Genomic DNA, 25541 nt, shown 5'->3' with positions numbered 1-25541 from the left:
GCCAGTGGGGAGGGGCAGTTGGGGGCGAGCAGGCTGGCAGGGGGAGAAGTTAGGGGCGAGCAGGCCAGCGAGGGGGGGGGGCAAGCAGGCCAGCAGGGGGGGCAATTTGGGGCAAGCAGGCCGGCAGGGGGGGAAGTTGGGGGCAATCAGCTGGCAGAGGGGGCAGTTGGGGGCAAGCATGCTGTTAGGAGGGGCAGTTGGGGGTGATCAGGCCAGCAGAGGGGGCAGTTGGGGGTGATCAGGACAGCAAGGAGGGACAGTTGGGGGCAAGAAAGCCGGAAATGGGGGGCAGTTGGGGGTGAGAAGGCCGGCGGAGGGGCAGTTGGGGGTGAGCAGGCCGGCAGGCAGGTGAGCGGTTAGGAGCCAGTGGTCCCGGATTGCGAGAGAGATGTCCAACTGCCGTTTAGGGCCTAAACCGGCAGTCAGACATCCCCTGAGGGGTCCCAGATTGAAGAGGGTGCAGGCCGGGCTGAGGGACAACCCCCAGTGCACGAATTTCATGCACGGGACCACTAGTACTATATAATAAAAGGCTAATATGCAAACCGACCGAACTGTGGAATAACCGGCCGTTATGATGCACACTGACCACCAGGGGGCAGATGCTCAACACAGGAGCTGCCCCCTGGTGGTCAGTGCGCTCCCACAGGGGGAGCACTGCTTAGCCAGAAGCCGGGCTTACGGCTGGTGAGCGCAGCAGCAGTGGCAGGAGCCTCTCCCACCTCCATGGAAGCGCTAAGGATGTCCAACTGCTGTCAGTTGGACATCCCCCGAGGGCTCCCGGACTGCGAGAGGTCGTAGGCTGGGCTGAGGGAACCCCCCCTCAAGTTCACGAATTTCATGCACAGGCCTCTAGTGTCCTAATAATCACTAGGTTGATTCCTGTTGGAGTAGAATCTCCCTGACACACAGAGGATGGTGTTTTTCTGTGCTGGTACTGTCTTCAAGCTCTCCTGATTGCTTCCCTTTCAGACAGCGGAGACTAATCTCAGGAATGGATGGGAAATGAAAGAAGTGACCAAGGAGTGCCAGCAAATTAAACTACATAAGTAAACTGTGGACAAATCCGCATGGGAAACATGGACTGTGGGCCACAGGGACTGTATCTACATACTCCACTCTCCTGTCCTGCTTTTTTGGGACAAGCCCCTGTACTCTGACCACATTAAAGCAAGCAGGGTGACCACGTATCTCAGTTTTCCCAGGGCAAGGCCACTTTTACTTTTAAAAAGCATTCTGATTTGAATGATATATTATAGATCACTTTACCTAAAAGCAAAGTTAAAAATCAGCCAAAGAGGTAAATTGAACTTTTTTTTATTGATGTTCACACCCCTAATCCAATGAGCTTCTTTTTATCTTTCCACTTATGCTCAGGATTTCCTCTCCTTGAATTATCCAAGTGATTCTACTCTCTTTGCCACCAGTACAAATCCTCCCTTTCCTTTAAACCTCGGCTCAAGCACCACTTCCTTTAAGAAGCCTTCTCAGTATACTCTAACCTCCATAGGTCTCTCCTTTCTTTGAAGTTTTAGCAAATAACTTCACGCCTCCTGAGGTTTTAATACTATTTTCAAGTTGTTTTTGTATGTATATCTATAAAGTTGTAAGTTACTTAAGAGCAAAATCTTTGTCTAATTGCTTCTTTTATAACCCTTGCATGCCCTAGCTCTGCAACAAGGACAATAAATATTTTCCTATTTACAAATCTGCCTAACAAGCTGCTTGAGAACATAAGGAGAAGACCGCAGGTACCACCCACTGCTGACTCCTTTTCTCGCAGCTCACTGTATTTTTCCTTAAAGCACTTAATACAGGATGCAATTATATTTTTATTTGTAGGGTTTCTGTTGGCCTCCCCATTATACTGTAAGGCCCAAGAAGACAGGGAGCTTGTGTGTACTGTTTTTCACTATATACCTAAGACAGTGTTTGGCAGTGTTCAGAGAGTATTTGCTGATTGGAAGGATGTTAGAAGGACAAATCCTATATAATAAAAACCTAATATGCTAGTGTCCGACCGTTTGACCAGTCACTATGATGTGCACTGACCACCAGGGGGCAAATGCTCCGACTGGTAGGTTAGCTTGCTGCTGGGGTCTGGCTGGGACTGGGCGAGACAGGCCGGACACACCCTGGAGCCCTCCTGTGGTCCCTCCCCAGCCCCAATTGTGCACTGGTGGGGTCTCTTGACCTGGCCTGTGCCCTCTTGCAATCCGGGACCCCTCGGGGGATGTCAGAGAGCTGATTTCAGCCTGATCCCCGCAGGCCAGGCCGAGGAACCCCACTGGTGCACGAATCCGTGCACTGGGCCTCTACTAGATGGATAAAGGGGGGGGGGATGATTTCAAAGTGAACTATAAAGAAGATTTAAATTTTAGGGACAAGCATTTGAGAAACAAATGTGATTACATTTCTTGGGAAGGCATTCCCAGTGGCCCTCTCCTTCCCTCCACCCACACTAGAGATGTGCTCAGTGGGCGCACAGGAAACAAAGAAGCAGCTGGGACCAGCCCCGCTAGAGAAAGCAACCCATAACAATAACTAGTATCACACTTGTAATAGCAAAGGAAAAATTGTAAAGCTTGGCACAGTCCATTGGGAAAAGTCATCAGCTTCCAGGATCTACAATTTGGCCTGATCTTTCTCTGAAACAATGTGACTCTTGAGTCTATCTCTCCCTTTGCAGTTGAGTTCACCCCCTCATTACAGTAAAACCTTGATATAATGGACTAATTCGGGCAAGGGAGTATCTGTTAAAGCCAAAGTCTGTTATATAATAAAGTGGGAAAACTAACAAATTAGTTTACCTGTTTTTACTTAGATAGACATGTTTTATGTAATTAACATTACATATGCATGAAAGTTTAATTTCAGAAAAGTTTTCTATTTGTATTACTGTAATTTAAAATTTATACTGAATAGGTCTAGTAAATGCGTGCATTCACCAGTCACCTGAGTAAACAAATGCGCACGGGTGGGGCGTGGCTTAGTGCACTCTGAACGTCGGCTGGCACAGTTAAAACTGCTATAGAAAGTCATGCCACAGGACAACAGAACCAATTGCCAGCACGGTGCAGTGTGATCACGTGCTAATCATGCTTTATGAGCGGTGACTCTTGGATTTAAATATGTAGATATAGCTGTAGATATGTATATTTATTTATGTCAGCAAAATCACTACAGTGTTTTTTCAAACATGGCCTATTTGCTAAAATGTGTTAAAAATAACAAAAAAATAACCTGTTAATTTAATTATAAGCAAATCTTGGTTAAAAGCATTTAAAAATTAACAGAGTTTTAATTTAATTCTCACATATGATACATGGACTGGAAATTATGTCTGTTAAATCCAAAGTCCATTAAATGAAAGCCTGCAAAATTGAGGGTTTACTGTACCTTTCATCTAGTCAACCAGCTCAGCCTCCTAACTTGTTTCTATGCTTCCAACTTCCCCTTCTCTCAGCCCACACCACACTATCACCGCAGCAATCTTCAATAGCATTTCCTCTTGAACTCTTCCTTGGTTCCTCCCACCCTGACCTTTTTGGAATTAATCCTCCCTCCTGTGCTCCAATAGCACTTCTCTGAACTACAGGGTACCTCCCCCCACACACAATAAACTCCCCAAGGCAGTGGTCCGGTCAGCACCGTCTAGAGCAGTGGTCGGCAAACCGTGGCTCACAAGCCACATGCGGCTCTTTGGCCCCTTGAGTGTGGCTCTTCCACAGAATACCACGTGTGGGCGTGCACCTACAGTGCAAAGTTGACTTAAAACTTTAAGTAAAGTTTATCAAGTTATTTTTAGAGAATGCTGTGGAGTGAAAGAAGATGTAGTGTCGACGACTGAGAAAGGTATGTTGAGATGGTTTGCACATATAGAGAGAATGAACGAAAGGAGATAGATGAAACAAGTATACAAGACGAGTGTGGATGGGGGAGTTGGAAGGGGTCGACCTCAGCGAAGGTATCTCAATCAGATTGAAGACGTTTTTAGCAAAGGCCAGCTTAGGAATACCCTAATTAATAACAATGTACCTATCTATATAGTTTAAGTTTAAAAAAAATTGGCTCTCAAAAGAAATTTCAATCGTTGTACTGTTGATATTTGGCTCTGTTGACTAATAAGTTTGCCGACCACTGGTCTAGAGTCTTAGATGTAGAAGATGTTGAATAAATGCTTATCAAATTGATCCAATCATGCCTTATTTCTGCCCTTAAAATGTAGTTTGTTAGGGAAGCAGGATGTTCAGTGGGGAACAGCGAATGGCACGTCCCCAATGTGTCCCCTGCTCCTGCCGGTGAGGAGCATGCTGAACACAGGCCTGGAGGAGTGATTCTCAACCACATCCTTGTGTGATCGCCGGTGCCCTCCAGTCACTCTGCTCACCACAAGACAGGTGGGAGGTGACCAACACCTTTTATTCTTCCCTCAAGTTTTCCAGTGAAAAGCGCACACATGTCATGTGTCTTCACCTTGTCCCAGGGGCTCTCAGTTTATGTGCACCAGCCAAAGGGAAATGGGAATGAGGAACCCTTCTCCTTTTTTTAATCCTCACTTGAGGATATTTTTCCATTGATTTTTAGAGAAAGTAGAAGAGAGGGAAAGAGAGAAATATCAATGCAAGAGAAACATATCATTGGTTGCCTCCTGCACGCTCCCCCCACCCCCACCCCACCAGGACCTGGGCCAGGGAGGTACGAGGTACGTGCCCTTGAACGTGCCCTTGACCGGAATCAAACACGGGACCCTTTGGTCCGCAGGCCGATGCTCTATCCACTGAGCCAAACCAACTAGGGTAGGAACCCTTCTCCTTTCAATCCTTCAAAACCAGAATGAAAATAGGTCACCTCAAAAAAACTCACTTGCCCCATGTGCCATGAACAGTTTATTCTGTGAGCAATGTACTGCTGGTCAGTGTTTGGGAACCACGAAGTTTCCGTTGTCAGTAGGAAGGCTGTTTGGGATCTGCTGTCCCCTCAGAGCTGGAGATCTTCCTAGGCCCAGATCTCATGTTGTCACAGTTTCGTGACCCCAAAATGAAGTCACAGTGGAGACCTACCCCAACTACTACATCAAATAACAAGCCAGGCACCAAAGAACAACTTCATACCCTCACACTGCTTCTCTCCAACACCCTCCTCTTACTCTCCAATTCTGACAGTTTTATCATCAATCCATCCATGACTCTACCACCCTTCATGGCTTCCCACTTCCTCCATGCCCTGGCCTTCCCTCCTTACCCAACTTAAGGCCATCAATCATTATATCACTTCCCTGCACAAACCCTCACTTCCCTTGCCATTTCATGTTTTGTTGAACTTTTTAGGCTAAAACCCAACCCTAAGGCAGGCAAATGAATGTTCAAAGCAGTATTATTTATAATAACCCCAAAGTGGAAATAACCCGAATATCCATCAACTGGTACAGGGATAAACACAATGGGTATATCCACAGAATGGAATAGTATTCAGCAATAAAAAGGACAGCACTGATATATGTTATCATATGAATAAACCTCAAAAACATGCTAAGTGGAAAAATCCTGATACAAGACCCCACATATTACATAATTTTGCTTATATGAAAGGTTCACAAAAGACAAATCCATATGCCCTAACCGGTTTGGCTCAGTGGATAGAGCGTCAGCCTGCAGACTGAAAGGTCCCAGGTTCGATTCTGGTCAAGGGCATGTACCTTGGTTGCGGGCACATCCCCAGTAGGAGGTGTGCAGGAGGCAGCGGATCGATGTTTCTCTCTCATCGATGTTTCTAACTCTCTATCCCTCTTCCTTCCTCTCTGTAAAAAAAAAAAATCAATAAAATATTAAAAAACAAAGAACATGAATACTATTAAAAAAAAAAGACAAATCCATAGAAATAGAAAATAATGAGTGGTTCTCTGGAGCTGAGAGTGGGAAAGGGGGCTCTTACTGGAGTGATGGAAATGTTCTAAAATTGAACTGTGGTGATGGTTACACAACTTGGTAAATTTACTAATGATCATTGAATTGTACACTTAAAATGGGTACATTTTATGGTATGTAACTTATATTTCAATAAAGCTGTATGTGTTGTTTGTTTGTTTTTTAAAAAAACAACTTATTAAATTCGCCTGTTTTGTGATTCACTACACAGCTATAAGTAGCTGGAAAAGAGAAAAGCAACCACATTGGTCCCACTTAAGACTCAAGTGACTTTTAAAAAAATGTATTGCCCTAGCTGGTTTGGCTCAGTGGCTAGAGCATCAGCCTGTGGACCAAAGGGTCCCAGGTTTGATTCGGTCAAGGGCAAATGCCTGGATTTTGGGCTCGATCCCCAGTAGGGGGTGTGCAGGAGGCAGCCGATCAATGATTCTCGTCGATGTTTCCATCTCTTTTTCCCTCTCCTTTCCTCTCTGAAATCAATAAAAATATTTTTAAATGTATTTACTGATTGATTTTAGAGAGAGAAGGAAAGGGGAAGAGGAAGAGAGAGAGAGAGAGAGAAAGGGAGAGGGAGAGGGAGAGGGAGAGGGAGAGAGACATCGATTTGTTGTTGCACTTATTTATGCACTCATTGTTGCTTTTTGTATGTGCCCTGACCAGGGCTTGAACCTGCAAGCTTGGCGTATGGGGATGATGTTCTAACCAACTGAGCAAAGAAAGGTTCAGAAAAGGCAAATCTATAGAAATAGAAAATAATGTTCAAGTGAGTTCCTGAGTCTGTCCTCCAATCATACCATAATTCTCAAGCTCCTTTTGTCTCTTACTCTCCTCAATTATTTCACTCCTTCTCTCTCCTCAAATCTCTAACACCTCATTCCCTAGTCTCCCTTTTCATCTGAGAACCCTATTCCTTCTTTGCTCAGAAAACTGAGGCCATCAGAAGAGAACCTCCAGACCCCCATCATCACACCTCCCTGCTGCCTGTTACTATTATGTTGTCTAGTAGCTACATGCGGCTATTTAAATTAGTTAAGATTAAATAAAACTAACAATTTGGTTCCTTAGTCTTGCTAGTCTCTTTTCGAATGCTTAATAGCTACTACTTCATGGCTGTGGCTCCTGTATTGGATGGAGCAGAACATCTCCATCCTGTAGGAAGTTCTCCTCGGCAGTGCTGTTCAGAGACCTATCTGTACATCTGCCTACAGCACATCCTGACTTATTGTGCAGCTCCTCTCACCTAACTCAAGGGCAGTGCTCCAGCAATTCTTTCCTTTCTCCATGATCAGGTTTCAGCTCTATAAGAGACCACTTCCATCAGTATATAACATGATGTTATTTTCCTCATCTTAAAAAAGTAAAAGGGGAACAGTTTGGGGTGACAGAAAAGTTTTGCAAATAGTGGTATTCTCAACACAAAAAAGAAATGTACACCTCAAACTTACATGGATGCTATATGCCAATTATATCTCAATTTAAAAAAGATAATGGTAATGGTTGCACAATACTGTAAGTGTAATTAATGCCACTGAATTTTAAGTGATTAAAATGTCAAATTTTATGTCATATATATTATTTTTTTTAATTTTAAGGATAAAAATCTTTCTAGTCAGCACTTCCCTACACCCACCATGAGCTATAGCCTTGTTTCTCTGTTTCCCTTTATAGCAAAACCTTCCAAAAGACTTGTCTATATTTGCCTTTTCCAATACTTATTCTGTTTTTGCTTTGGCCCATCTAATCTCTCAAGGGCTTACGCCCCACTACTCCACCAAAATTACTTTTATCAGCTGCCAAGTCCAATGGACAATTATTCTTCCTCTCAGTGGATTTATCAGCAGCTTCTGATGACCCCCTCCTCCTAAAAACATTCTCTTCCCTGTTTCTGAGTCCCAGACCTGTCTCTCAAGACAAGCTCCTCTACCTTTTGCTCTCTGCCCGACTTCTTGGATTCTGGGCCTCCCTGACCCTCCTCAACTTCAACTGTCTGTTTACCTGGACCTCTGCCCACAGACAGCCTGACCCTTCCAACTCACGCCCGCCCCATTACCACTTCACCCGAATGCCCTGACTCCCCTCTCATCATTAATTCTGAGACCTTTCTGAAGAGCCAGCCATGCCCGGGTCTATTTGGTTTCTCTAGTTAAGACATAGTAAGGCCTATCCCATCCCTGACTGAACCTTGTGCCTAAAAATAATGGACATGAACTTCTAGCTCCTTAAAGGACATAGTCAATCTTCCTAATTGTGTTAGAATGCTCTCAATTAAAATAGATGAAGTTGGTTGCTGAAAATAATCAATGTTAAACACTTATTTGTATTTTCTTCATGGATCCATCTGCTTTACTTAGATTATTTTATTTAGATGATACTAGAACAGTGATGGCGAACCTATGACACGCGTGTCAGAGGTGACACGCGAACTCATTTTTTTGGTTGATTTTTCTTTGTTAAATGGCATTTAAATATATAAAATAAATATCAAAAATATAAGTCTCTGTTTTACTATGGTTGCAAATATCAAAAAATTTCTATATGTGACACGGCACCAGAGTTAAGTTAGGGTTTTTCAAAATGCTGACACGCCGAGCTCAAAAGGTTCGCCATCACTGTACTAGAATATACTTTGTATTCTGTTACCTAGAAAAAGAGAGTGCTTTTAGATTTCTCAGGAAACTGGACACGGATAGAAGATGTGCTTGGGTCCAAATAAAAATAAAGTAAAATGATGGCTACTAGCGTCAGCCCAGGGCTGGAAGTTATTCAATCCTAGATTCCAATTTTCACCTTTACTAATCCTAACACATCTCTTAGGATTAAAGCCACATACCTGGAAGCATCAAGGAACGGTCTGTAGGCCAGGCTGATCCATTCTTCCCTGTTAGATGAATACTTTGGCTCCCGGGGTGTTTCTCTCATGGTGTCCAAATCCACTAAATAATGGCATTTACTGATGTCAATCTGCAATGGAGAAAGGCCAACTCTTCATTAGTAATTACAAGGGTGCCTTCAGGGTCAGGAACTTAAACTGCAATTCTAAGCATTCCCAGAGTTTTAGAAGCACAAGCATCCAAGTCCTCAGATGTTACCTGTGTTCTCTCCACTCAGATAAGAGTGTTGGGTGTTGGGGTATTACCTAGGCTCCTGGGAGTAAGGGGGAGATATGCACACACCGAGCCACAATATATGTAAGCTTTGTGAGTTTTGATTCTAGTTTGGGTATTAAGTCCTTTTAGCCAAACACACTTCTGAAACTAGCATGAGTCTACAACCTACTCGAAAAATTACGTAATTTCTCTTGTTCACTATTGCTCCCTCCCAATGATCACTTCTTAATGCGGAGATTAAAGGCAAGACTAAACACACATGCTAATGTGAAAGGAAACCCTGTCTCTGCTGACAGAGCCGAGTGAGGGTGCAGAGATATCATGCATATCGTCTCCTTCAAAAATTCAACAGAACAGACAGAGACATGGGAACTGTTCCTGCAGCAAAAGATCAATAAACTGTAAAGAGTGGAGAAGATTATGAAAAATATGTTGTAACAATAAGCAAAACTAGTCATTCAGTTGCTCACATCATGGAGACAACACAGCATCACAGGTGCTCAGAAGAGAATATTATAACCATGTTGGGCCTGGTCGGTGTAGCTCCGTGGTTAAGCGTCAACCTATGAATGTGGAGGTCATGGTTCCATTTCTGGTGGGGGCACATGCCTGGGTTGTGGGCTCAATCCCCAGTGTGGGGTGTGCAGGAGGCAGCCAATCAATGATTCTCTCTCATCATTGATGTTTCTCTCTCTCCCTCTCCCTTCCTCTCTGAAATCAATAAAAATATATTTTTAAAAAAACAGGAACCCCACCCCACACACACATAATTGGTATTGTGCTTATAACAAAATTAATTCAATGGAATATGCTATAAACTGTAGGATACTTCTGCAGTTAAATAGTTCATTTCAAACATTCTCTCATCTTGAAGGCATCAGAATATTTACTACCCACAGGGAAAATTTTTAATTTTAAAGAAACTTTTAACTTTTGAAAAATAAAAAATAAAGACTTGAGGTGATAAACACATAATACAATATACAGATGATATATTATAGAATTGTACCCCTGAAATCTATATAATTTTATTAACCAATGTCATCCCAATAAATTCAATTAAAAATACAATAATAAAGACGACACAAGTTTCTCTGAGGTTAAATAAAACTCAAAGATAGAAAATATCACTGTGATATTGTGATTTAAAATAAATATATATTTTGGTTTTTGTCCACAGTCCTGGTTCACAGCTCCCCAAACCCTTGTTATTTCCTAGTTAATAGCAATGGGAGCATCTTTTATTATAATATTAGGTCTCCTGTCCTCAGTTCCTGAAATTCCTTCATAGAGATGAAAGGGGTGTCTCATTATTCATAGCAAGCTGCTTTCAACAGCAACTGAGTTTATATTAACAGGGTAACTTTTGGAAAGCACCTAAAAATGAGAGAGGAGGCTGGTCACCAAGTGATTAGAGGGTTCAAACTTTCAGCCCTACCCCTGACCTCTGAGGAGGAAAGAGAGATTATACCCTGAGTTTAATCACCAATGGCCAATGATTTCATTAATCATGACTGTGTAATGAAGCATCCATAAAAACCCAAAAGAACGGGTCCAGGAGATTAAGTTGGTAGAAGTTTTTCAAAAAACTGGACGAATCTACTAAAATTGAACATAGGTATCTCCTATGATCCAACAATTCTACTCCTAGGCAATTCTACTCCTAGGTATTAGATTGAACCATATGAAATCATTAATATTTGACTGTTTAATGCACAAAAATGGTCATTTCACATGGTTCAAGCTAAGTATATCCAATTGAAATGCATGCAGCAAAAAGACAAGTTCAAGAATGTTCAGTGTCATTATTTGCAGTTGGTTCAGATTGGAAAAAAACAAACATCCAACAGTAAAATAATAAATTGTGGTATAGCCATACAATTAAATACTATCTATACCAGCCGTGGGCAAACTATGGCCCGTGGGCCGGATCCGGCCCATTTGAAATGAATAAAACTAAAAAAAAAAAAAGACCGTACCCTTTTATGTAATGATGTTTACTTTGAATTTATATTAGTTCACACAAACACTCCATCCATGCTTTTGTTCCGGCCCTCCGGTCCAGTTTAAGAACCCACTGTGGCCCTCAAGTCAAAAAGTCTGCCCACCCCTGATCTATACTAATAAAAGGGTAATATGCTAATTAGACCAGAAGTCTTCCGGACATCCTTCCAGACAAAGCTGCAGTGGCTGCGAGGGCCAAAGGCAGGCAGCCATGGCGGCGGCTGCAAGGGCAAAGGGAAGGCAGCCATGGTGACTATGAGGGCCGAGGGAAGGCCGCTGTGAAGGCCGGCAGTGGCAGCAGCAGCGAGGTGATGGGGGCGGCGCCTTCCCCTGATAGCCCAGTTGCCCCACCCGCCTCCCCCTACAGAGGGAGGCCAGAGGAAGCAGCAGCAGTAGCTGGGGTGATGGGGGGCACCTTCCCCTGATTGCCCAGTCGCTTCCCGCAGAGGGAGGTCAGAAGCGGCAGCAGCAGTGGCTGGGTGGCTGGGGTGATAGGCCAGAAGCAACAGCAGTGGCTGGGGTGATGGACAGCGCCTTCCCCTGATCAACCCGGTCACCTCCCGCAGAGGGAGCCAGACTGTTACGGGCCTAAGCTGTCAGTAGGACATCCCCTGAGGGCTCCCAGACTGTGGGATCAGGCCTAAACCAGCAGTCGACATCCCCCGAGGGGTCTTGGATTAGAGAGGGTGCAGGCCGGGCTGAGGGATTCCCCCCCCCTGCACAAATTTCGTGCACCGGGCCTCTAGTCTATAATAATAAAAGCGTAATATGCTAATTAGACCAGACGTCCTTCCGGACATCCTTCCAGACGAAGCCGGGGCTGCGAGGGAAGCCCAGGTCCTGGGTGCCAGAGGGAAGCGGTGCCAGCAGCCAGGGGAAGGAAGGCCTATTCTTGCACGAATTTCGTGCATCGGGCCTCTAGTATAGTAATAAAAAAGAACAAACCACAGATATATGCAACAACATGCATGATTATCACAAACAAAATGTTGAGTTAAAGGATTAAGACACAAAAAAATGCAATATGATTCCATGTATATGAAGTTCTACAACAGGCAAAACTAACTCATCCTGTTTAGGAATGCATATAAGAGGAGTAACTGTAAAGAGGAAAGCAAAGAAATTATTATCATAGAGTCGGGAAGCTCCATCTGAAGGGTGAGTAGGTAGTGACAAAAGGAACTGCTGGAAGCTTCTGGGTGCTGGCAATGCCCTGGGTGATGGTTAAACAAGTATTTGCTTTATTTTCTATTATTATTAATTTACTGCACACTTATGCTTTATGCACTATGGATTACACAGAATTGAAGGTTTTTTAAGTGCATATAAGAAAAATTCAGTCGCCTCTGGCTTACAGTAAACTCTGTTCTTCCCCAACCTCTCACTCAGAGTAACAGTCTCATTTTCTCCCAGCATTATTTTTATGTAATGAAGATTCCAGTCTCACATCTGGCTCTGCATACGGGCTGTTTCTCCAGGGGAGAGAAAGCATACTGAGAATTGACGTCAGATTCAATTCCATTCCACAGAACGCTCTAAAAATGACCCTTTGCATAAACACTTCAGGAAGCAGCCTTTTTGGTCTGAACCTCCACTCTGTAGCTCCCAAGGATTTTGAAAACATGAAAACTTTTTTTTTTAAGTTTTGCAAGTACCATGTCTCTGAAATCAAACAAAAGCAGCAAGGGCCACAGACTCTCATGGTCTCATGCCTAGACCTCCTTTGGTGAGGGAGCTCTGAGTAGGACATTTTAATACTTGACCTCAGTCAGACACACTACAGACCTCATTATCTAGACTGGGTGTTGGGTACATGGTCTTTCAGAGATGTGGATAGTAACTAATTAATGCCCAACTATGCCAGTCAGCTTTAGGCTCCACTCATTAACCATCCATATATAAATTCCATTTAAAGTAAAGTTTTATAAAGACAGAAACCGCCCTAGCTGGTTTGGCTCAGTGGATAGAGAGCATTGGCCTGCGGACTGAAGGGTCCCAGGTTCGATTCCCAGTCAGAGCACTGCCCACGTTGCAGGCTCGATCCCCAGTAGGGAGCATTCAGGAGGCAGCCAATCAATGATTTTTCTTTCATCATTGATGTTTTTTTCTTTCTCCCCTTTCTCTCTGAAATCAATAAAAAAATATTTTTAAGAAAAGACATAAATCAACACAAAAATCATATTAATTGCAATCCTAATCCATTTTTTAAAATGTAATCTCTTTAAATCCTTTCTAGGAAACAGATGCTAAAGATTCTTTTTTTCTAGGAAACAGTTACTGAACAACTGAAACACACAAGCACAAAAGCCTCTGGCAGAAAAATGGTTAGTATGATCAAGGGCAGGCTCTCTATTAGAGATGAAATAAGATAATTAGAAAAAGAAGCTCCAACAATCAATCAATAAAAAGGCAACCTATGAAATAAAAAACAATATTTGCAAACCATATATCTGATAAGATATTAATGCTCAAAATATATAAGGAATCCATACAACTCAATAGCAAAACAACAAATATTTTTTTAATATATTTTATTGATTTTTTACAGAGAGAAAGGGAGAGGGATAAAGAGTTAGAAACATTGATGAGAGAGAAACATCGATTAGCTGCCTCCTGCACACCTCTTACTGGGGATGTGCCTGCAACCAAGGTACATGCCCTTGACCGAAATCGAACCTGGGACCCTTCAGTCCGCAGGCCGATGCTCTATCCACTGAGCCAAACCAGTTAGGGCACAACAAATATTTGATTTAAAAATGGGCAAAGGTCCTCAACAGACACTTTTCCAAAGACATACAGGTATATGAAAAGGTGCTTAATATTACTGATCATTAGGGAAATGCAAAGCAAAACCACAATGAGAGCCCAGCTGGTGTTGCTCAGTGGGTGAGTATCGACCAATGCACCAAGAAGGTCACTGGTTCAATTCCTGGTTGGGGCACATGCCCGGGTTTTGGGCTCGATCCCCAGTGGAGGCATGCAGGAGGCAGCCAATGGATGTTTTGCTCTCACTGATGTTTCTATCTATCCTTGCCTCTCTCTCTAAAAATCACTAAGAATATATTTTAAAAAACACAAAGACCACAATGAAATATCACCCACACCTGTTAGAATGGCTATCATCAAAAAGATAAAAGATAACAAGTGCTAGTGAAGATGTAGAGAAAAGGGAACCTTGGGTACACTCTTGGTAGGAATGTCAACTGGTATAGCCTTTATGGAAAACAGCAAGGAGGTTCCTCAAAAAATTAAAAACACAACTACATACTATATTATCCAACAATCCTAGTTTGGGTATATATATATGAAGGAAATGAAATCACTATCTTAAAGGGACATGTGCACCCCCATGTTCACTGCAGCATTATTTACAACTAGAGGCCCAGTGCATGAAATTCGTGTACGAGGTCGGGGGTGGAGGGGGTCCTTCAGCCTAGCCTGCAACCTGTCGCAATCCGGGACCCCTTGGGGGATGTCTGACTGCTGGTTTAGGCCCGACTCTGTTAAACCGGCAGTCAGACAGAACCACTGGCTCCTAACTGCTGGCCTGCCTGCCTGCCTGATCGCCCCTAACCACTCTGTATCCCTACCTTATGACCCCTACATGCTCACCTGCCTGCCTGATCGCCCCTAACCACTCTGCCTGCCTATCTGATCACCCCTAACCACTCACTTGCCTGCCTGATCACCCCTAACCACTCTGCCTGCCTGCCTGATCGCCCCTAACTGCTAGCCTGCCTGCCTGATTGCTCCTAACCACTCGCCTGTCTGCCTGATCGCCCCTAACCACTCGCCTGCCTACCTGATCGCCCCTAACCACTCTGCCTGCCTACCTAATTGCTCCTAACTGCTCGCCTACCTGCCTGATCGCCCTTAACTGCCTCTGCCGGCCTGCCTCATTGCCCCTAACCACTTGTCTGCCTGCCTGATTGCCCCTAACCACTCACCTGCCTGCCTGATCACCCCTAACCACTCTGCCTGCCTGATTGCCCCTAACTGCTTGCCTGCCTTCCTGATCACCCCTAATTGCCTCTGCCTCGGCCCCCACCACAGTGGCTTCGTTCGGAAGGACGTCCGGAATAACGTCCGGAGGTAGTTCGGTGGTCCGGTCTAATTAGCATATTACCCTTTTATTATTATAGAAGATAGCCAAGACAAGGAAACAACCTAAGTATCCATCAATGGGTGAAATGTGATATGTATATACCACACACAATGAAATACTATTCAGTCATAAAAAGGAAGGAAACACTGCTATTTGTGACAACATAAATGAAACTTGAGGGCATTATCCTAAAATAAGGCAGACAGAGAAAGACATATAATGAATGATCTCACTTTTATGTGTAATATAAAAAAGTTGAACTCATAGAAATAGAGTAGAATGGTGGTTACCAGGGGCTGAGGAAATGAGGAGATAATGGTCAAAAAGCACAAATTTCAGTTGTAAGATAACTAAGTTCTGGAGACCTAATGTACAGCAGGGAGACTAAAGTTAATAATACAATGTTGTATACTTGAAATCTCCTAAGAGAGTAGATCTTAAATTTTCTCACCACAAAAAATGGTAAGCATGTGAGGTGATGGATGTGTTAAGTAACCTTATTGTGGGAATCATTTCAAAATATATACATATGTCAAATCATCATACTGTATACCTTAAACTTATACAATGTTATTTTTCAATTAAATCTCAATAAAACTAGAAAAAATTTATTTTAAAATTAGAAGAGGAGTTCCAAGTCAGAGGCCTAGATTTAGGTCTGGGCTCTACCACAAAATAGCTGGGTGACCCATACTTACGTAAGTTTTTATACCTAAATTTCTTCTTTCGTAATATAAGGATAATACCATTTACCTCAAAGAGTCATAAGGAGGATTAAATGAGGTGATTGATTTAAATAAAACTTAAAGGACTACACAAATAGTGTAACATTAAAAGGAATCTTTGACTAACTTGGTGAAATGTGAGAACTTGACTGATAGAAAAGAACCCAGGAGCATCAGAACCCATTAAAAGGAATTATTCTTTTTTTCAGCCTAGATTGCTGGTTACTGTCAATTCAAGTTATGTCCATGTAGGACAGAAGGGCTACAATACTAACTACTCATAGTCCTTGAATAGTGATGAGTTGGCAACATTCAGTAAATGATATTAAAATTAATCTTCTGGGCATCATCAAAAACTTTATTTGGTGAATCCTAAACTAGGGGATATAAAATTCCTGTAAGACATGTCTCTGTTATTAAACTTATAATTTAGGTCAGGAAATGACATTAGCACATATGAAATATGGAAACTAAGTACTATAAGAGCAATCAGAGTTGAGAGAGAGAGAAATCACAGGGGCCCACAGTAGGTGAAAAGAAGCCCTAGAAGATGGTGGTAAAAAAGAGAATAGAGGAAAAAGGGCAGAAATGGGCATGGTTTACAGGGAAAACAGGAGGAATATCTGCTTGTCCCAAGAGGTGTGTGTTGAGAACAAAACTAGAGAGAGTTTGATAACCCAAATTAGGAGAGTCTGCATTTTGTCCATTTGGAATCTACTCTGGCTTTTCAGCCAAGGAGTAAGATAATTTAAAAATGGGTCTCAGGGTGCCGGCTGCTTAGTGCCAGGGGAGAGAGGACGTGCAGAAGAGACTTTGAGAGATTTGCGCACAGAGCTGATCGGTGGAGTGTTGTGAGCTCACGCACCTACTCAGGCTCTTTTTTATTTTTATTTTTCTTTCCTCCTTAAATCTTTGCGTTTGATTATTAAACCCAATACATAGGATTGCCCAATTGGGGTCACTCACAGAGACTGCAGGGAAAGTTGTTTTTGTGGTACCTGGGAATCAGAGCGGGGAGCAACGATCAAGGAATTGGCTCTGGGGCAATCGACTCTCCCAAACCAGTATTAAGTGCGATAGAGAAAACAAAAACTAAATACTGGCTAGAGAGGACTTATAGCCTCGGAGGTCAATCCAGAAACACTGCCACCCAGGGGCTGAACCACAAACTGACTCTCCTGTAAACACAAATAAAGGCAGTCTGGGAAACAAATACGGCCTGCTTTAAAATCAGGACTGTGGTTTACAACACGGAGGAACAGTGTATCGCAGGGAACTTCAACACTTTCCTGAATACCTGAAAGGACTAAGGCGTGCCAAAAAGAAGAGTAGAGAAAGTGAAGGACCTTCACTACTGCACATTTTTTTTTCACCTTTTACTTAAGAAACTAAATTTTTTTTCTTTTTTCATCACCTGATTTTTACTTTTTAATTACAACATTTTTATTTTTAACCAGTATTATTACTACTACCATTTTACCTTTTTTTAAAGTGTCATTTTATTTTCTCTTTATTTTATTTTGAGATTAGTGTTCTACATTCTATTTTCATCTTTCTTTTAGCACCATTTTACCCTATCTCAACTTTACCTTTGTGCCAAAACTCTCTTCCTCACTTTATCCCTCCCTTTTGTTGTCCTGTTTCTCTTACCCTATTCCTGCTTTAGATTTTCCCTATTCCTTCTTTTTACCCCGTTAAAATTTCACCCTACTTATATATCTAATTTCCAATCCCCTGCTCTAAGTCCATATACACCTCTCTCTTCTTTTTCTTCACTATCCAAATTTTTTTCTTTTTTTTCTCTGTGTCGTTTTGTTGTTGTTTGCTTGATTGTTGATTATATTGGGTTTTTTTATGCTTGTTTGTGAGATTGTTTCACTTTTTCTTTTTTTTGTTGTTTTTTTTTCCAGTTATTTTTTTTGCTTCTGTTTTCCCTCACCTCGCTTGATATTAGTTGTTGTTTGTAGTTTGCATTCATCTCTAGGTATCTATCGCTGGAATCTGTTGGGATTAGTGGCTGTTCTATTGGAGTTTTCTCCCCATATAAATAGTTTCTTCCCCTCTTCTATTTCATTCTCTTTCTTTTCTCTCGTACTTTATTTTTCGTTTTCCCAATTTCATTTTTGCACTCCTTTTTTTTCCTCTTCTTTCTTCCTTATCCCCTAATTCTCTTTGCTCTGGTGGTCACCTTTATTTGGGGTTAATAGTGTCATGAATACATTTGTGTTCAGTGCCTTGTGCGTTGTGCCTTGTTGTGTTGTATTTTGTGCCTTTAAATCAACACAGCAGAGAGAGAACTACATAACCAAACACCTGGAGAAGAGAGATCATGGGGAGACAAAGAAACAGCCCACATATAAAAGATAAACAGGCATCACTAGAAAAGGAAGTAAACAAAATAGAGGCAATGGAGGCAAGCAACCTGTCAGAGAAAGAATTCAGAGAAATGGTCATAAGGTGGATGAAAAGAATGGAAGACAAATTCAACAATATGTGTAAGAACCAAGAGGAAATGAAGAAGAACCAAGAAGAAATGAACTCAATAGAAACCATCAACAGTAGACTAGAAAAAGCAGAATACCGCATCAGTGAGCTAGAAGACAAGGTAGGACAAAATACCCAAGCAGAGCAGCTTCTAGAAAAAAAAATTAAAAAGCAGGAGGAGAGCCTAAGAGAACTTTGGGACAACAAGAAACGAAACAACATCCACATAATAGGGGTGCCAGAAGGAGAGGAAACTGAGCAAGGAATAGAAAACCTGTTTGAAAAAATAATGACAGAAAACTTCCCTGATATAGGGAAGAAAAAACTCACACAAATCCAAGAAGCTCACAGAGTCCCAAACAAAATGAACCCCAAAAGACCGACACCAAGGTACATTATAATTAATTGGCAAACACCAATGACAAAACAAGAATCTTAAAAGTGGCCAGAGACAGACAGAAAGTTACCTACAAAGGATCCCCCATCAGACTAGCGACTGATTTCTCAACAGAAACACATCAGGCAAGAAGGGAATGGAATGAAATATACAAAGTCATGCAAAGAAAGGGTCTGAATCCAGGAATACTGTACCCAGCAAGGCTATCAATCAAAATTGAGGGTGAAATCAGGAGCTTCACAGACAAAAAAGGACTACGGGAGTTCATTACCACCAAACCAGCAAATGCTAAAGGGTCTGCTGTAAAAAGAAAAAATAGGAAACGAAGAAGGAACACAGGGGTAAAGAATAAAAATGGCGACAAACAAGTATCTATCAATAATAACTTTAAATGTAAACGGATTAAATGTCCCAATCAAAAGACATAGGGTAACTGAATGGATAAGAAAGCATGACCCATATATCTGCTGTCTAAAGGAAACCCACCTCAGAAAAAAAGACGCACACAGACTGATGGTGAAGGGATGGAAAAAGGTTTTTCAGGCGAATGGAAATGAAAAAAAAAAAGCTGGGGTAGCAATACTTATATCTGACAAATTAGATCTCAAAATGAAGGACATAAAAAGAGATAAGGAAGGCCACTTCATAATACTAAAGGGAGCAATCCAACAAGAAGAAATAACTCTGGTAAACATATACGCACCCAATATAGGAGCACCCAAATACATAAGAAAACTTCTGGAGGAGATCAAGGGAGAGATTGACAGCAATACAATCGTAGTAGGGGACTTAATACCCCACTATCACCATTGGACAAATCCTCTAAACAAAAAAATCAGCAAAGAAACATCAATCCTAAATGACTCACTAGATCAGATGGAATTAACTGACATCTTCAGAACATTTCACCCCAAAGCCACAGAATATACATTCTTCTCAAGTGCACGTAGGTCATTTTCAAAGACAGACCATATATTGGGTCACAGGCAAAGTCTCTTCAAATTCAAGAAGACAGAAATCATATCAAGCATCTTCTCAGATCACAATGGCATAAAACTGGAAATCAACTACAATAAAAACAATCCAAAAAAATCAAACACATGGAGACTAAACAGCACGCTATTAAACAATGACTGGGTTACCAGAGAGATCAAAGAAGAAATAAAATACATCATGGCAACAAACGACAATGAAAACACAACAATCCAAAACTTATGGGACACAGCGAAAGCAATCTTGAAAGGGAAGTTCATAGCTCTACAAGCCTACTGCAAAAAACAAGAAACAATGATAATAAATTACCTAACCCTACAACTCAAAGAGTTAGAAAGAGAGCAACAAGAAAAGCCCAGTGTAAGCAGAAGGAAGGAAATAATAAAGATCAGAGCGGAGATAAATAATATAGAGACCAAAAAAACAATACGAAAGATCAACAAAACCAAGAGCTGGTTCTTTGAAAGGATAAACAAGATTGATGAACCTCTAGCCAGGCTCACCAAGAAACAAAGAGAGAGGACCCAAATAAACAAAATCAGAAATGAAAGAGGAGAAATAACAACAGACCCCACAGAAATACAAAGGATTGTTAGAAAATACTATGAACAACTCTACTCCAACAAACTAGACAACCTGGAGGAAATGGACACATTCCTAGAAAAATACAACCTTCCAAAACTTAATCAGGAAGAATCTAAAAATCTCAATAGGCCAATAACTATGGAAGAAATTGAAGCAGTAATCAAAAAGCTTCCAGCAAAAAAAAAGGCCGGGGCCAGACGGCTTCACAGGGGAGTTTTACCAAACATTCAAGGAAGAACTAAAACCTATCCTCCTCAGACTATTCCAAAAAATTCAAGAGGAAGGAACACTTCCAAACTCATTCTATGAAGCCAGCATCACCCTAATACCAAAACCAGATAAAGACAACATAATGAAAGAGAATTACAGGCCAATATCCCTCATGAACATATATGCCAAAATCCTCAACAAAATCCTAGCAAATCGGATCCAGCAGTACATCAGAAAGATCATACACCATTACCAAGTAGGATTTATCCCAGGGATGCAAGGATGGTACAATATCCACAAATCAATAAACGTAATACATCACATAAACAAATTGAGAGATAAAAACCATATAGTCATATCAATTGATGCAGAAAAAGCATTTGATAAAATCCAACACCCATTTTTGATCAAAACTCTCAGCAAAATGGGAATAGAAGGATCATACCTCAACATAATAAAAGTCATATATGACAAACCCATAGCCAACATCATACTAAATGGGCAAAAACTAAAACCATTTCCCCTAAAAACAGGAACAAGACAGGGATGCCCATTCTCACCACTCCTGTTCGACATAGTACTGGAAGTATTAGCCATTGCGATTAGACAAGAAGAAGAAATAAAAGGCATCCAAATTGGAAAAGAAGAAGTAAAACTGTCCTTATTTGCAGATGACATGATATTGTACATAAAAAATCCTAAAGACTCCATCAAAAAACTATTAGACTTAATAAATGAATTCGGCAATGTAGCAGGATACAAAATTAACGCCAAGAAATCTATGGCATTTCTATACACCAATAGTGAACTAACAGAAAGAGAGACTAAAAAAGCAATCCCATTTACCATCACACCAAAAAAATTAAGATACCTAGGAATAAACTTAACTAAAGAGGTAAAAGACCTCTACTCAGAAAACTATAGGACATTGAAAAAAGAGACAGAGGAAGACATAAACAGATGGAAGAACATACCATGTTCATGGATTGGTAGAATCAACATCATTAAAATGACCATACTACCCAACGCAATCTATAAATTCAACACACTCCCCATTAAAATACCAACGACATATTTCACAGACCTAGAATGAACTCTCCAAAAATTCATCTGGAATAAAAAAAGACCCCAAATAGCTGTAGCGATCCTGAGAAAGAACAAAGTAGGTGGGATCTCAATACCAGACATCAAGCTGTATTACAAAGCCACTGTTCTCAAAACTGTCTGGTACTGGCACAAGAACAGACATATAGATCAATGGAATAGAACAGAGAATCCAGAAATCGACCCGAACCAATATGCTCAATTAATATTTGACAAAGGAGGCAAGAACATACAATGGAGTCAAGACAGTCTCTTCAATAAATGGTGCTGGGAAAATTGGATAGATACATGCCAAAAAATGAAACTAGACCACCAACTTACACCTTAAACAAAAATAAACTCAAAATGGATAAAGGACTTAAATGTACGACGGGAAAGCATAAAAATACTAGAGGAATCCAAAGGCAACAAAATCTCAGACATATGCCGAAGCAATTTCTTCACCGATACATCCCCTAGGGCATTGGAAACTAAAGAGAAAATAAACAAATGGGACTACATCAAAATAAAAAGCTTCTGCACAGTAGAAGAAACCATCAACAAAACAACAAGAAAGCCCACTGCATGGGAGAACATATTTGCCAATGTTATCACCGATAAGGGTTTTGTTTGTTTGTTTGTTTGTTTTGTTTTTTTATTTTTTGTTCTTTTTTTTTGTTTTATTTACTGATAAGGGTTTAATCTCCAAAATTTATAGGAAACTCATACAACTTAACAAAAGGAAGATAAACAATCCAATCAAAAAATGGGCAAAGGACCTAAATAGACACTTTTCAAAAGAGGATGTACAGAAAGCCAAGAGACATATGAAAACATGCTCAAAGTCACTAATCATCCGAGAGATGAAAATCAAAACAACAATGAGGTACCATCTCATACCTGTCAGAATGGCTATCATCAACAAATCAAAAAATGACAAGATCTGGAGAGGATGTGGGGAAAAAGGAACACTCGTGCACTGCTGGTGGGAATGCAGACTGGTGCAGCCGCTATGGAAGACAGTATGGAGTTTCCTCAAAAAGTTAAAAATGGAACTCCCATTTGACCCATTGATCCCACTTCTAGGAATATATCCCAAAAAACCAGAAACACCAATCAGAAAGGATATATGCATCCCTATGTTCATAGCAGCACAATTTACCATAGCTAAGATTTGGAAACAACCTAAGTGCCCATCAACGGATGAATGGATTAGAAAACTGTGGTACATCTACACAATGGAATACTATGCTGCTGTAAAAAAGGAATTCTTACCATTTGCAACAGCATGGATGGAACTGGAGAGCATTATGCTAAGTAAAATAAGCCAGTCAGTGAAAGAAAAATACCACATGATCCCACTCATTTATGGATAATAAAGACCATTATAAACTGATGAACAAAAATAAATACAGAGGCAGAGCAGCATTAAACAGACTGTCAAACTACAGTAGGAAGGCTGGGGAGGGTTGGGGGGGGAGGTAAGAGATCAACCAAAGGACTTGTATGCATGCATATAAGCATAACCAATGGACACAAGACACTGGGGGGGGGGGTAGGGGAGGCTGGGGGAAGGTCAAGGGGGGAAAAAAGGAGACAAATGTACTACTCTTTGTAATATTTTAAGCAATAATAAAAAAATAAAAATAAAAATGGGTCTCAGTCCTGGCCAGTAGTTAGAGTATAGCCCAAGCACTGAAGGGTCATGGGTTCGATTATCGGTCAAGGGCTTGTACCCAGGTTGCAGGTTCCATCCCCGGCCCCGGTTGGGGCATGTGCAGGAGGTAAGCAATTGATGTTTTTCTCTCTCTCCCTCTCTTCCCCTCCCTCCTTCCCTTCCACTCTCTCTAAAAAGTAATGGAAAAAATATCCTCAGGTGAGGATTAAAACACACACACACACACACACACACACACACACACACACAAAATATATATATATATATCTCAGAAAGAGAGGTCCATACTAGGATGGGCCAAGTGCTGGAGGAAAGGCGGGAACAGGACCCCAGCCCTCAGGACACCGGACACTAACGCAGTAGCCAGTGGTGAAGTGATGACACCTTGAAGTTCTAGGCACTGAGAATGAAGAACAAAGAAAGGGTAAATATCAGGTCTGTTTCAAAGGAAATCACTGGTACCAAAATGTCTAATCCAGTGACCTGGGAAAAGAGAGGCTGCAGTGAAGAATCACTTGGGCGAGATGTAGAAAAGATGATAACTTGTTTTACACGTACTGAGGTGGGAAAAGCACTGTGCATTCAAGTAATTGAAAGGAGGCCGATGTGACTGGGGCACTGAGAGAGTGGTTTTCTGTTCCTACTGCCAAACACTCTCTGTGTCCACCTCATAAATTCCCATTCCTTCTTCAGATTTCAGCTAACAATGACTTCCTTAAGAAGGACTTCACTGTTCACTTGAGCTAGGAGAGGTCCCCAGATTACATGGTCTTACAGCAACCAGTAATTCTCCACTAAAACATTTCACAATTATAATTTACAAATTAATTGGGAAATCAGTCAATTCTATGGAAGCTGGGCTCTGTCTGTCTCATTTACTCATGCATTCCACAAACCTAGCATAGTAGGTTTCCTTAAACCAGCGATCGCCAACCTTTCGGACCTCACGGACCACGAGTGGTCCGCTGACCACTGGTTGGCAACTGCTGCTCTAAAGGTTTCCTTAAAGCACACAGTAGGTGCTAAGTATATGCACCTTTAACAAATGCACACAAGAATGCATGAGGGAAAAAAGTGAAAATAAGAGGAGGGAAAAGGTGAAAGCATAGGAAAAGGGGGAGAAGAAAAGATCAAAGAGGAGAAGACCACAGATAAATTTGGGAGGATGCTTACTGTACAGGCAGAAGAAAGAAGTGGAAAAAGCAAGGGGCAGGGGGGGACTATTACAAAGGTTACAAGAAAAGAATCAGAGAACACAGTTCTGAAATTCAGGGGAAAAGGGATTTCAAAAGCCACAGAAGGCTGTGAGGAGGCTGAAGACTGAGAAAAGGTGACAACGGGAACAGGTTCGACAGCTGTACCAAACAGTAAATTTATCAGTTTAGAATGCCATGTGTGGACAAGGAAAGAACTAATGGTCCAACCTCCTTTTCTCAGTGACCTTCCCTGCTGTCTACTCAGCTGCATGAGCCATGCCCCACAAGTCCTCAGACAGGAAGGATGTGAACATGAATTTAGGCATCTATTAGCTGGAAATGACAATGACGCATGAAGGCTATAAAAATAGAGATCTCTGTCAAAGGCCAACATGAGGTTCAAGAACATCACAGAGAAACCATCTCCATGTATAAGACAGGTCTTATTTCTCAAATGTCACTAAAAATTCCCTGGTAAACAACTGCAATAAAGAATCCTCTAAGAGTTCAAGAGGAGAATGTGAAAGATCAATTGAAATCAACTGTCTTATAACTTCCAAGGCAAATGGGAGAATTGAAGCAGAAAAACACTGTTTAGAAACTTTGCCCATAACTAAGTAAAATGTGATCATAACTGAGGCTATCAAACAGCAACAGTGGCTGACATATGTTATGAATTTAATATTTAACCTTTAAGCTGTATTCACAATTCTTCTTTCTTGCCAAAACATGTAATAAATTTTGATTCATTATGTGCCCTCTGTGAGCAACGACAGCAAGGCCCAGGTCCTCTTACAGCTGAGCACTCAGCTCTGTGAAGGCAGGGAGTGAGTCGGTCTGGATCACCACTGTAGCCCTGGTGCTTGGTACAGTACCCAGCATACAGCAGGCAGTCAAAAAGGAAAGGTCATGAGCTGCACCGGTTTGCTGGAAAACTTCAAACACCAAGTGTTAAAAACTATGATCAGCTATTAGTAAGTGCCAAGAATGTCTTCCCGTAGCTTCTAGCCCCGAGAGGACAATCTATTTCCTCTAAAATAGCATATA

The 25541-nt window shown here is 41.5% G+C and overlaps 1 protein-coding gene across 2 annotated transcripts in view; it reads right to left on the bottom strand.

Annotated features, from left to right (window-relative positions):
* Nucleotides 1-25541, bottom strand: part of ALG9 (ALG9, alpha-1,2-mannosyltransferase) — a 109591-nt gene that overhangs the window by 15888 nt on the left and 68162 nt on the right. For both annotated transcript variants that reach the window (XM_014459873.2, XM_006093503.3), the window contains exon 14: nucleotides 8758-8888. In XM_014459873.2, coding sequence (XP_014315359.1) covers nucleotides 8758-8888 — 131 coding nt within the window. The remainder of the gene's footprint in view (nucleotides 1-8757; nucleotides 8889-25541) is intronic.

The sequence above is a fragment of the Myotis lucifugus genome, unplaced genomic scaffold (assembly GCF_000147115.1).
Source record: "Myotis lucifugus unplaced genomic scaffold, Myoluc2.0 scaffold_117, whole genome shotgun sequence".
NCBI classification, from domain to species: Eukaryota; Metazoa; Chordata; class Mammalia; order Chiroptera; family Vespertilionidae; genus Myotis; species Myotis lucifugus.
This window is presented reverse-complemented; position numbering and strand designations above follow the sequence as displayed.